At 57.6% G+C, this 13783-nt stretch overlaps 1 protein-coding gene across 1 annotated transcript in view; it reads left to right on the top strand.

Annotated features, from left to right (window-relative positions):
- Positions 1–7648, top strand: part of ZC3H7B (zinc finger CCCH-type containing 7B) — a 29980-nt gene extending 22332 nt beyond the window's left edge. The window contains exons 15-22 of the mRNA XM_065887387.1: positions 19–200; positions 2544–2629; positions 5813–5946; positions 6056–6161; positions 6301–6409; positions 6641–6774; positions 6909–7072; positions 7402–7648. Of these exons, the coding sequence (XP_065743459.1) occupies positions 19–200; positions 2544–2629; positions 5813–5946; positions 6056–6161; positions 6301–6409; positions 6641–6774; positions 6909–7072; positions 7402–7648 (1162 nt within the window). The remainder of the gene's footprint in view (positions 1–18; positions 201–2543; positions 2630–5812; positions 5947–6055; positions 6162–6300; positions 6410–6640; positions 6775–6908; positions 7073–7401) is intronic.
- Positions 7649–13783: the final 6135 nt, after the last annotated feature.

Here is a 13783-nt window from a genome sequence, read left to right as displayed (position 1 = left end):
CCCCATCCTGCCCGCCAGGTGCCTGGTGCACATCGTCCGCTCCACCTCCCTCAAGTACTCCAAGGTCCGCCAGTTCCAGGAGCACTTCCAGTTCGACGTGTGCCGCCACGAGGTGCGCTACGGCTGCCTGCGGGAGGACAGCTGCCACTTCGCCCACAGCTTCATAGAGCTCAAAGTCTGGCTGCTGCAGCAGTATTCAGGTGAGGGCGAGGGGCTGCACAGTTCAGAGGAGGGCGGTGCCGGGCTGTGGGGCTGCAGAGGAGCCAGTGCTTCCTGGACGTCACAGGACGCGCAGGCTCTGCATCAGGGAGCTTGCAGGCCCAGAAGACCCTGGATTTCTCCCTGTGTGGCACTGCCAGGGGGACACGCGGGGAGAAGGGCAGGGAGGCAGAGCCCCGCGGGCCACCTGGGGGATCTGGTCATCAGCGGCCCCTCACTGAGCCTCCACTGGTCCTCTGTGAGGGGATGATGTCAGCTTGGCCTCAGGAATGAGGAGGTGGAAAGCCGCTCGTTTTCTCGCTCACCTAATGGGACTCCCTGAGCACCTGCGCTGTCAGGGGCTTGAGCAAAAATGAGTCGGGGCCCTGGTGTGTGTACGCGAGGGCAAGGCAGACAGTCTGACGGGGAGGTACCAGGCCCTACGTCCATCTGCTCTGGGGTGCACACTGTCCCCCACCGCCTGTCATCGTCTGCCTAGCGGCATTGTTGTGTGTGTGTGGAACATAAAATAATGGCGCGTCTTAACAATCGTTGTCTTCTTCGAGCTGATGAAATAGGGTGATAGAATTTCAGATGTGCGTCAGTTGTGTGAGGAAAGTAAAGCAAGCAATAGGATGGAGAGGGACTCGGGGTGGGGGCATTTGGGATAAGATAGTCTGGGAAGGCCTCTCAGAGGAGGTGACATTTGAGCAAGGAAGGGCAGGGAGAGCATTCCAGGCAGAGGGAACAGCAAGGCTGGAGGCCCTGAGGCAGGAGCAAGCTTGGTACAGAAGGAAGGATGTCCTTCTGTATGTGGGGATGTGAGGGCAGAGCAGCTTGCCCCTGGGGGGCGGGGGGGCGTGTCGGAGATGAGGCCTAAGAGGTTGGCAGGGACCCAAGCGTGAAAAAACCTCTAGATGGTACACAGAAATAGTTGGGGTTGTTCTAAATACGGTGTGCAGGGCTTCCCTGGTGGCGCAGTGGTTGAGAGTCCGCCTGCCGATGCAGGGGACACGGGTTCGTGCCCCGGTCCGGGAAGATCCCACATGCCGCGGAGCAGCTGGGCCCGTGAGCCATGGCCGCTGAGCCTGCACATCTGGAGCCTATGCTCCGCAACGGGAGAGGCCACAACAGTGAGAGGCCCGCGTACCGCAAAAAAATAAATAAATACGGTGTGCAGGGTTTGGGGGTAGGGGTTTGAGTAGGTAGAGTTGTATGGCCTGCTCGGTGTCTTTAAGAAGTTGCTCTGGCTGCTGCGTGGAGAACTGAGGGGCCAAGGGCAGATGGAGGGAGACCTGGGAGGGTGTGGCTCAAGCCAGGGTGGCAGCGGGTGGAAGTGGTAGAAGTGATGAGATTCTGGGTGTGTTTTGATGGTGGAGCCAACGGGAGCTGATGGACCAGATATGAAGTATGAGACGAAGGACGGCATCAGGTCGACCCCAGTGGGGTTACCGTGTTCTGAGGAGGGGAGGCTTCAGGAGGAACAGGTTGGGATCACATCAGGGCTCGAGTGGGGCGTGGGGAGTCTGAGCTGCCTGTTGGACTTCAAGTGGAGAGGTTGAGCAGGCAGCCACGTGTGGGGGTCTGCAAGGTCATGGGAGAGCCCTGGGCTAGAGGTACATCCATCAGCAAGAAGATGGGTGTCAAGCACATGCCTGGCCCAGAGTAAGCCCCTGATGGCGAGTGGCCTTGGGGGAGCAGCAACCATAGGGCCAGGTCGAAAACTAAATCAGCTCTGGAAGAGGGACTAGAAGGCTGTAAGGGGTTGGGAGGAGGGTGGGCCTCATGGAAGAGGCTGTGAGCTGCCCCTCGGAGGTGGGCGCAGTGTCCACAGTCACATTGGGAGGGTCTGGGCCACAAGGTTTGGGTATTTGCCCTTTGCCGACTGGCAGTGAAGGGCCCTGGCCCCTCGGTGATCTGGGGAGCCGGGCCGGGCCAGGCACAGAGCCTTAAGAACCAGCACGCTAGAGGCTGCCAAGCAGGGCTCAGGCTTGAGGCCCCGCTGAGGGAGGCGGAGGCCAAGGGAGGGGGCTGAGCACCTGGCCCGAGGGACAGGGCCACGGGCGTGGGTGCGGAGAGGCCCCTGCCATGCTGCCGAGCCCACATCTTGCTCCTGCATTTTATTCTCTGTGTGAGCCTGGAGCAGGCCTCTGTCTGTTCCCAACTGCAGATGAACCAACAGGCCCAGACAGGATGAGTGGTTTCCCTGTTCCCCTCATCTTTCCACGGCCTAACTGGGGAGTGGGGCTCCTCCCTGGGCCTGGGGTGGTACCAGCACCTTGCAGACCCCCTGCCTTTCTCCTCACTGAGCTCCAGGGATGCTGTGTCTGCTCCCCCCTCACCAGGCATGACCCACGAAGACATCGTCCAGGAATCCAAGAAATACTGGCAGCAGATGGAGGCACACGCAGGGAAGGCCAGCAGCAGCTTGGTAAGACCCCGGGCTGGCCTTGGGGGTGAGGTCAGCCCCCACGAGGGCCATCCCCCATCCCTTTACCTGGACATAATTTATTTACCAGGAAATTGTAAGGAGAGTATGAAGAATTTGTGTATACCTTTTTCTGGATTCCCCGGATGTTAACATTTTACTACTTTCCACACTCACTTTGTCCTGTGTGTATGCGTGTGTACGTACACACATACACATTTATTTACAGAAATATACTTTTCTGAACCACTAGGGAGTAAGTTGTAGACATGATGCCCCATTACTCCTAAAAACTTTAGTGTAAATATAAGGATTTCCCTGACCGTCCAGTGGTTAAGACACCACGCTTCCAATGCAGGGTGCGCAGGTTCGATCCCCGGTCGGGGAACAAAGATCCCACATGGCCAAAAAATAAATCAATAAGTAAGTAAATATAAGGACACTTTCTTACATAATAACCACAGTACAGTTATCAACATCACAAAATTCACATTGGTGGACTTATCCGAATCATGATGTGCTATTATTCAGATTTTGTGAATCCTCCCCAAATCCCAGCAACACACTGCATTCATTTGTAGTGTCTTTAATCGCCTTTAGTCTAGAGCAGTTCCTCAGTCTTTCTTTGTCTTTAGTGACATTGGCATTTTTGAAGAGGCAGTTGTTTTGTAAAAGGCCCATCCCTTTGGGATTGTCTGATCGGGCAGGCACGTCATCTCCATCTGTCCCTTCACCAGCAATACCTTGGTAACTTGATTAAAGATGCCTCCACAGTAAAGCTTTCTCTACTATGAAGTTACCCTTTCCTCCTTTGTAATTAATGAATATCTTCCAGGGAGGTCCTTGGAGACCATGTAAATGTCCTGGTATTCCTCAGCCTTTTCCACCACTGCTTGTTTCACCTCCCACCCCTCTGGATCCTCACCCTGGTCCTGAGGACGTGAGCTGGGGCGCAGTAGTGTGTTTGCAGGCAGGAAGACTGAGGCTCAGAACACGCTAGAGACTTGCCCGGGGCGCACGGAGCGGAGTAGGTCCCGGGTTCTCTGACAGCTTCTCTAGAGCTCGCTCAGCTCCCTCCCCACCTGCACCATCCCCATCACCCCTAGGTTTCCTCATATGAAATGGGGATCAGGGCCCAGGAGACAGTGAATGTGAGGTGAGGCCTCTCGCCATCCACACACGAGGGATGACTCCCTCACCATGCCAGGCCCACGCACTGGTCACCTTGGGAGAAGCCTGGGCCTCTGGTCCCTCTTGAGGCCTGCCTGGGTGTGGCAGTGAGCCAGGGAGCAGCGCAGGCTGGCCGGTGGGGTAGGCCTGGGCCAGTCTGGCAGACAGGGCTGCCCGGCCCCCCTGGCCTTCCCCCCGTCTCCCTACCCCCTCGTTCCTGGTCCTTTTTCTTCCTCTCCCCTCTTCCTAGTTGCTCCTGTCCTCTGCCCCTCTCCTGTTCGGTCCTCTTCCCCAACCGCCACATGGTTTATTTTTGCTCCTGGCCAGGAGCCTGGCTGGGAAGCAGTGCGGGGCTCAGGCTGGACCTGCAGCGTCATCTGGTAAAGAGAACACTGAGTCTTCACCACCTCCTATCCCCCTGACCCCCCTGCATCCTGCCCACCCAAGATGCCACTCTCAGGCCTGGCTCAGGAATGGGGCTTCTGTGCCGGACCTGGCTGTGGCCCAGGCATGAGGCATCTTGCTTGCTTGCCATCAGAGGGTGGGGCCAGTGGCAGTGTGAGGCCAAGGACAGGATGCCAGGGTAGAAGCTGCTCATGCCTGGTGCCCGTGGTGCAGCTGTACCGTCCTACAGAAAAGCATGAGCCCCTGCCTCGCACCAGGTCCCTATCCTCGGGCCACTTACCCGTGGCGGGGTTAGTAACCTCTCTGAGCCTCTGCTTCTGCTCAGTCAAATGAGAATGACCCCTACCGCCCCCAGGGCTGTCGAGTCTGTGCAGTTGTGAAAAGGAAGCTCAGTGGGCCGGCATGGCTGTTCCCTAGAGCAGTGGCTAAACCACAGCACCCCTCCGGACCCCACTTACCTCATCCGTGAAATGGGCCTTCTTACGCTTCTGTGAGAATCAGTGGAACATCTAGAGGTCTATAGTGACACGGATAAGCCTCCTGTCTGCTTTAGCCAGACCGTGTCCCAGTTACAGAGGCAGGATTTTACTTTGTTGTCTGGATATGTATTATCCTGGGGCTGAGCCAGGCCGCAAGTCTCCCAGCCAGGGGTCAATCGGCACCCAACAAAGTGAGAGCCCCCTGCTGCTCAGGGGAGGCCCTGGGCTAGGCAGTGCCGAGGACACAGGTACTCCTGTGTCAGAGGAGGAAGAGCGGAGGGGTGACTCCCCATCTGAGGCTCCAGGGAGGATGGGAAGGCTCTAGCTAGCAGGAGGGACAGCAGGGTGGCCAGCACAGCTGGGCGAGGGGGTTGCAGGTGGCAGGAGACAAGGCTGGGTGGGCACTTTTTCTGCCTCTCACCCCCCACCCTTTCCCAGGCAGGGGTGCAGAAGAGCAGGCCCTCCTGCCTGCAGGGGAAGGGCTGAGGCAGAGGACGGGGAGTGAACATGGTGGGGTCTTTGAGAGTCCAGGGCTGGTGCCCAGATGTCTGTCCCACCACCTGAGGCAGCCTCCTCCATCCCCACTCTCTGCGGGTGCATCCCACCTTCTAGGCTCTGCTCTCCACCAGGCCTGGCCCTCATAACTAGATGAGTCAGTCAACATGAGGTAATTCAGGTACTATGGGGGCCCATAGGATGGGCAGCTGCCACCTAGGAGAGCTTCAGGGAAAGCCTCCTGAAGGAGGTAGTGCTTGAGCTGGGTTTTGAAAGTTTTCAGAACAAGCCTGATGAAGAATGGAGAAGGGCATTCCAGGCAGAGGGAACAGCATGTGCAAAAGCAGGGAGATGTGAGGTCGAATGCTGTGCCCAGGGACACGCCAGCAGCTCCAGCAAGCAGGCCCGTGGGAAATAGCCAGTTACGGCAGAGAGCACTCCATCTGGAATCCAAGGCCTGGCTCCCACCCTGAGAGGCCATGGGCCTGGAGTTAGGGGGTCACTTCCCACCACCAAGTGGTAGTGGACCAGCCCACAAGGCTCCAGGTGGCCCTGATGCTCCCGGAGGCCACCTGTATATCAGACCCCGGGGCCTCAGCCTGGTGCCTGTGGCTTCATCAGTGCGTCTCCTCCGCAGGGTGCCCCGCGGACCCATGGGCCTAGCACCTTTGACCTGCAGATGAAGTTTGTGTGTGGCCAGTGCTGGAGGAACGGGCAGGTGGTGGAGCCTGACAAGGACCTCAAGTACTGCAGCGCCAAGGCCCGGCACTGGTGAGCCAGGTGCCGGGCGGGGGCACGGGCAGGGTGGGGACCACCTAAGCACCGCAGGCGAGGAAGCCAGGCTCTCTGTGGAGGTCACACAGCCCGCTCTATCCTGCAGCTGGACCAAGGAGCGGCGGGTCCTCCTGGTGATGTCCAAGGCCAAGAGGAAGTGGGTGTCGGTGAGGCCGCTGCCGTCCATTCGCAACTTCCCACAGCAATACGATGTGAGCGCCGGGGTGGGGTGCAGGGTGGCAGCGGGACCTCGGATATGGGGCCGTGGGGCCCCAGGAGGGCTTGCCCGCTGGCGGGGCAGTGACACAGTCCGGCGAGACTCAGCAGGGTCTCCCCATGCCTGCCCTGCAGCTCTGCATCCATGCGCAGAACGGCCGCAAGTGCCAGTACGTGGGGAACTGCTCCTTCGCGCACAGCCCGGAGGAGAGGGACATGTGGACGTTCATGAAGGAGAACAAGAGTGAGTGGGCAGGGCGGGGCTGATCCGGACACCCCCCTCGTCGGCAGGCCCAAGCGCACCTGCTGAGCCTCGCTTGGCCACGCGGGCCCCACTCCGGCTGCACCGGGCTGAGCCCTCTCTGGGTCTCCAGTTGACCGGGCAGCCCAGCAGCAGGGGTCCCATAGGGGTCGAGGGACAGAGTAGAGGGAGAATCCCCTCTCACCAGGCCCTGCATCCCCTATTGCCCATCAGTCCTGGACATGCAACAGACCTATGACATGTGGCTGAAGAAGCACAACCCAGGGAAGCCGGGGGAAGGGACGCCCATCAGTTCTCGGGAGGGGGAGAAGCAGATCCAGATGCCCACGGACTACGCCGACATCATGGTAACACCCCATCCCCTGGGGGCCCTGGTCCGAGCCTGACCCGGAGCAGCTGTGCGGAGGGGCTCAGCCTCCCTGGGGGAAGTGGTCCCGGCACAGGTGGGAGGAGCGGGCGCCCACGGTGGCTGTGTCCCCAGATGGGTTACCACTGCTGGCTCTGCGGCAAGAACAGCAACAGCAAGAAGCAGTGGCAGCAGCACATCCAGTCTGAGAAGCACAAGGAGAAGGTCTTCACGTCTGACAGCGACGCTAGTGGCTGGGCCTACCGCTTCCCCATGGGCGAGTTCCGGCTCTGCGAAAGGTGCCCCCGGGAGGGCAGGGCTGGGCGGGCTGTGGGGCGGCCTGAAAAGGCGGAGGCCACGGCCAGCTCTGGCTCCACTTGGCCTGGAGGTGGCATAAGGCGGGGTGGGGATGTCCAGAAAGACAGCTGCTCCTGGGTGTGAGGACCCGGGAGTGGGGCGGAGTGGCGTTGGAGGTGGGGACCCGTCGCCAGGCCACGCCCGCTTTCCCCGGGGCTGATGCTGCATGGGGAGAGGCTTGTCGGGGGAGGCGGAGTGGCCGGCCCCAGGTCCGGCAGCCCGTGGAGGAAAGGGCACAGGGCTCGGGCAGTGAGCCTCCTGCCACCCACAGGCTCCAGAAGGGCAAGGCCTGCCCGGACGGGGACAAGTGCCGCTGCGCTCACGGGCAGGAGGAGCTCAACGAGTGGCTGGACCGGCGCGAGGTGCTGAAGCAGAAGCTGGCCAAGGCCCGCAAGGACATGCTTCTGTGCCCACGGGATGACGACTTCGGCAAATACAACTTCCTGCTGCAGGAGGACGGGAATGCCACTGGTGCCGCCCCAGAAGCCCCTGCTGCTGCCTCCGTCACTGGGGAGTAGACCAGCTCCTGGCCGTGGGTGAAGTCCTAGGATCGGGGGCAGGGGTGGGCACGGAGCGCCTGATAGGAGGGCCGGGGCAGGCCAGGGCTGGGTCTGGGGCCCCCAGCCATCCTCTCTGCCCCCACTGCCCCAGTGCATACCCAGGTGCACGAGCTGCAGCCCCACTCGGTCCCAGGGTCCTCATCCTGCTGAAGCCCTGGGCAGGTCCTCCCCTCCCCAACCCCGGCTCTCCTGGTTGCGGAGGGAGGGGCCTGGTTGACCCCTCCAGCTTCAGCCTACAGCTTTAACTTCCGTCTACTCCTAAAGGGGGCCCAGCGCTCAGGGCTGGGGAGCGTGGGGTCCCCACTTGAATCTGCAGCAGAAGGGTCCTTCCCCCTGCGCCACCCTCACCCCTCCCCACCTCCCCTGGGGGCAGATCAGGATAGAACAGAGGGCAGGAGGCCCCACCCAGCTTTAAAATGCAGCCCCAGGTTGGACTGGGGATACTGTACAAGTCACTTACCCTCTGGGACCTCAGTTTCCCCTCTGGTTGGAAGAGTGGGAGGGGCTGGGCTACATGATCTCTGGAGCCTGACCAAGGAGCGTGGCTCTCTGGTGAGGCCACCAGCCCAGCCCCTCTCCTTTGTGGGCCGCTGAATGTAGATTGTAGGTCGTCAGAGGCTTCAGAGATGACCCAGCCCAGACCCCCATTTTGCAGATAGAAAAACAGGCCTAGAAGGAAGGAGTTCTCTACCCAGCATCTCCAGCCCACCGCACGGTAGAGCTGGAATGCAGACTGCGGTCACAAGACTCAGGGCCAGTTATCAGCTGGAGCCTCCAGGCTCTTGGCAGGGATGTGACAGTCTCTGAATCCGCTGGAATCCCGGCAGCACCGCCCAGGGGTTGGTTGTGTCAGCGCCCTGTAGAGGGACAGTCCCCTCTGAGGATGGTCCTAAGGAGTATAGCAGCATAGGTCACTTCCCCATGGCTGCTCCCGGAGAGGTGGTACCTGGCAGGGCACCCGTGGGCTCAGGTTCTGCACGAGGTACTGGGGGGATTGGGAGGGTGGGCGGTCAGGGGACATGGAGAGAAGGGAGACTTAACCGTGGGCAGCATGGGCTACTCCAGGATCGGACACAGCCCCTCTTTCTTGGGGACTCAGAAGAGTCCTTTCCCTTTCTCCCCTAGACCCAGACATACAATTAGGACCATCCATCCCAGCCCCTCCCTGGTCCCGACCCTGCCAGCTGCCTGGGACCCCAGTTGACCCCCAACCCCTGCCCCCCCCAAGCCCTCTCCCATCCCTCTCATCTGACGTGTCTGCGTGCACCCCCCCCTCTCCATCCCACCCCTTGTGGGCAGACCCAGCCTCCCCTGGTTCCCTAGACATTCCAGAACGCCCCACACCATTGGCACAAGGGGTGGGGCCCCCCGGAAGGAGCTGGGGACTGAGGCTGGAGTTGGTGGGAGGGTGAGACAGAGAGAATGGAATACCCTTTATTTCTCCTTAAACAAGCATTTCGAGTGTGCGTTGAGATGATGGCGGGCACCCTGGGCCGCAGAGAACCCTGTTCTTCTCGCTGCCACTGCCCAACCTTTCCCTGATAATTGTGGCATGCATCCTTTCCTCTCCCTGCCCCTTCCCTCAGCAGGCCAGCACTGCGGAGTTTGGGTGCTGGTGGTGTGGCTGGAGGGGAGGAGAGACCCAAGGTGGGGCCTGTGGCCGTGAATGTTGATGACACTTGTTTTCCCTGATCCGTGCTGTTGCAGTCTGTCGTCACCAGCCTTGTTTTTAGTGTGTATATATGTCGCCCCCGTGATGCATATATACACAGGTATTAAATATATCGCTCTATATAATATTACATATGTGTGTGGTATCCAAGGAATCACTTCTAATGAGGGCTAAAGATAAAGAATTTGGCCGGAAAATGCAGCCATCCTGGCATAATGAGGAGGGACTTTCAGGGTCATCATGCCATTTGCAAGGACTGAGGGACTGGAGCGAGGGGTCAGAGGTGATATGGGTAGCGGGGGCAGAAGCGGCCCCTGCCTGGGCCCAGCTCCGCCTGATGGCGTCCAGACCACCCCAGCCTAGTGGGGAGAGAGCATGAGTGCTCGGGGAAGGAAAAGGATTGGTGTTTGTCTCCCACCCAAAAGAATAGGATTAGAATCCAGATTTTTCTTCTCCATCCTGTTATCCCTGCAGGGGCCTTGGGATGTGGTGCTCCCTGGCTTGGCCAGAGCTGGATCCCCCGCAGGCTTGGAAGAAAGCGAGGGGCAGGCGGGGAGTAGGAAGTAGAGGCGTGGCACAGCACACTTCGAATGATGCGTGTGATTATTTCACTTGTGACTCGGAGAGGCTCAGATCGGGCCTGTGCCCCCCGGCGGCAGGCAGGGACAAGACATCACGGCAAATATGGTGAGGGGGGACAGGCACCCTTGATGGGGCAAAGAGGGATGCTGCGTTTCTCAGCTGGGCAGTGATAAATTTAATGGTCCTTTAAAAATGTCTGTGTATTAAAAAATTTAAGAATACCACACTTTAATATTAAATATCCATAAGGTCTAGTATCTTGATAATAATGTAGATGTTTTAATAACAATTTTTGTCCTTCTTAAAATAAAATGAAAGAAACTTCCTTCTTTTAGCCTTTGTTCTAGAAAATAAACGTGTGCACTTTGACCTCTGTCCCTGAGGTGTTACTCCTGTTCCTTGCTTCCTGGCACTTGTGCCCGGGGACCTGGGCCCCTCTTTACTCATGGGGCAGAGCTGGCTGGCGCAGGGCACGCCCCAAGTCAGACATTCCGAGGGGTGAGGGGCAGAAGGTCTGTGTCCTTGTGTAAACAGGGCAGCCCAGCTGACCCCGGCTCACGCAGTGCCTCACTGGCGGGGACAAGTTGTGCTTGTCCGGTGGTCAGGGGGCTCATGGCCTTCTGTGTGGGGCTTTCCACCTGTACCCACACTTCCCTGCTTTTACTGTGTGCACTGTCCTGGGTTCCAGAGGGCTGTCTCTGTGCCCTTTCTGGGTATGGCTTTTCCAGAAAGGTAGGGGGCTATGACATGCTTTGGAATTTGATCCCAACTGCAACCTGGACTCCTCTGGGCCTGAGGGAGATCCAAGTCACATGGGCCCAGCTTCCTCCTCCTTAAAAGAGAGCATATTAGATCAGGGATTTTCAATCAGGGACACTTGTATCTGCTAGAGACACTTTTTTTTTTTTTTGGCCACGTGGCATGTGGGATCTTAGTTCCCCAACCAGGGATCAAACCCGCGCCCCCTGCTGTGGAAGCCCAGAGTCTTAACCGCTGGACCACCAGGGAAGTCCCTGGAGGCACCTTTTCTAGTCTCTTGGATCGTGTGCGGTGACAGTGATGGAGGGGGTCCTGATGGGAGGTGCTGCACACGTTTAAGAGTAAGCTCTCGCCAGACAACTTCATACTACAGTACGCAGTGACCCCAGGAACAGAGGTCCAAGGCCTGTGAATTCTCTCGGGACAGGGAATCATTTGGGCCGGCTAGGCGGTAGGGGCTCAAATACTTGATAAATGACCAGATGAGTAACAGGAGCAGCTGACTTGATTGAGCACCTTCTGTGCGCCAGGCATGATGGATGCAGCAAGTCTGTCTCCATAGCAACCTGTACATTTGGTGTCCACATCTTGGCCCACAGAGGTTCAGTGAAGGTTCCAAGGACCCTCAGAAAGGAGACAAAAAAAGATCCAGAACACTGGGAACTGGGTGATCGGCAAGGTCCCTTCAGCGCTGACGTTCCAGGGTTCTTAGCAACCCTGGCTGCACCGTGAAAAACCAGAGGGGCATGGCAAGGCCCAGCTCCCAGAAGAAAATGCAGACCCATCCTCAGGCTGAAGAGATTGTAAACCTGCGTCAGGACCTCCCTTAAACTTAGAAAATCGAAGAAAAAGATAAGCGGTACTTCAAGTGGACCTAGTGGACTAAATTCTTACATTCTCATAAATTCCCCTAAATTCTCTTCTAGTTCTCTTTTAGCTCAGGCTGGTAAGCACTAACTGAGCACTTACCCCATATCAGATCCTGGGGATACAAGATCACAGACAAAACGTGGCCTTCCTTGAATCCAGTCTGCCAGGGGAGATGGCTCTGCATGGAAGAGTGTAGGATGATGTGACAGGCACGGTGGTGGGAGATGCCAGGTGCCATCAGAAGGCAACTCATCCCAGCTGGGGAGCTGGGGAGGGCTTCCTGGAGGAGGTGAACCTGGATTTGAGCCTTAAGAAGATTGTTGGATCATTGTAAGCCATGTGTACTTACTGTTCTGCACCTTTCCTTTTCTCTCAAGTGTATTTCACACGTGCATCTCCACGCCCCGGTGTATCCTAGATACTTACGGTCAATGGCTTCATTCATCAAGGTGCCAGGTTGGCTTGAGCAGCCCGCAGTTATTGAATGTGGGCCCATTTCTGGTCTTTGGTCCTGTGATTAGGGGCTGCCATGAGCACCACCACTCCCGTGGCGCCGCAGCTCCTCCTCTCTGCCTCTGAGGAAGCTGCTTCTGAAAGGTGGGGTGACAGGCAGAGGTGGAGATGGGGGCAGCTCTGCATCTCTCTAGAGAAAGCCCCAGAGGCCTCTGCCGGAAACTGCATCCGCATATAGCCCCCACCAGGGGAGCCATCTACAGCAGACATTAGACCTCTGAGGCAGGAAACCCAAGGAGTACAGGCAATCCCAACATGCCTGCCATGCGGGCCCCTCCGGATGTCTCCAGGCTTGTTTGTGGCCGCCCCTCTCCCTATCTCTGCCCTCCCCAGCCGCTTGACCCAGCGTCCTGCTGATGTGGCCCCTGTATGAGCCATAGGTGATGCTGCCAGCTGGACACCCTAGCTGCAGAGTGCGGGGTGCCACGTGGGCTGACTTTCAGTGGCATGAAAATTCCCTGAGGCGAGGGACTTGCCTGGCCAGGTCTGTTATTTAGCTTTGAATTCCTTACAAGGTCTAGGCTGGTGCCAGGTATGCAGTGAGCAATCAGTCAGAATCTTAGAGCCTTCGTACATTCATACGTTGGAAGGGGTCTGACAGGAACAAATCGAGAGTGAAATGTCATGCGGCAGGTGGATGTATTTGAGACACATTGGGGACCTCCTGTTGCCTCTGAAATCGTGCTCTGTGGGCGCCTGCCCGCTCCACCTTTGGGGTAAGCCAGTCTCGAACACAAAAGTGTTTTGGGGCCAAGGAATGGTTAATGCACTGGCCCAGCCTCAGCCCCAGCCTGCGAGCCACAGGTCAACTTAAGACAGCCTGTGTGCCAGGTCCTCCGCACCTTTGCTGTCCCCCACTGCCAGGGCCCCCAGTTTCACAGAGGCAAAGGGCACTGGAAGGATAAATAAGAAATTAAATCTGTTATGAGGAAGGGGAACGAGGAGGAGGGACACGGACAGAAATGACATTTCTGAAGTATACCTTTATCAGGGACTTCCCTGGTGGCACACTGGTTAGGAATCCGACTGCCAATGCAGGGGACAGGGGTTCGAGCCCTGGTCCGGGAAGATCCCACATGCCGCGGAGCAACTAAGCCCGTGCAACGCAACTACTGAGTCTGCGCTCTAAAACCCACGAGCCACAGCTACTGAGTCCTTGTGCTGCAACTACTGAAGCCCGTGCACCTAGAGCCCGTGCTCCTCAACAAGAGAAGCCACTGCAATGAGAAGCCCACGCGCCACAACGAAGAGCAGCCCCCGCTCGCCGCAACTAGAGAAAGCCTCAGCAACAGAAAAAAAAACCAACGCAGCCAAAAATAACAAGTATACCTTTATCAAAAGTTTTGAGCTTTGAGCCATATACTGTTTTTTGTATTCAAAACTTGAAATTAATTTTTAATTAATTTGGGAAAAGAACATGGTTTGGGGAGGACTATTAGGGTGGCAAAGTGGGTAATTGGAGGATAAGCTGGGGCTTTTGGGAAGAGGAGAGGCTAGAGGGCATCCTGAAGTATTTGCTGTTTGTGCAAAATGGAATTTTAGAAAGCGGGGAAAGACTACATAGAAATCAGCTGTGGTGCAGGAACCAAATTCTTACTGCATCCAACCTGGAGCGTCAGAGACAGAACCAGAGCTGAAAGGAACCTTGGAGGTCACAACATTCAGTGGTTTTGGAACTGAGACCCAGCAGCTTGTTC

This window comes from Phocoena phocoena, chromosome 11 (assembly GCF_963924675.1).
Source record: "Phocoena phocoena chromosome 11, mPhoPho1.1, whole genome shotgun sequence".
NCBI classification, from domain to species: Eukaryota; Metazoa; Chordata; class Mammalia; order Artiodactyla; family Phocoenidae; genus Phocoena; species Phocoena phocoena.
This window is presented reverse-complemented; position numbering and strand designations above follow the sequence as displayed.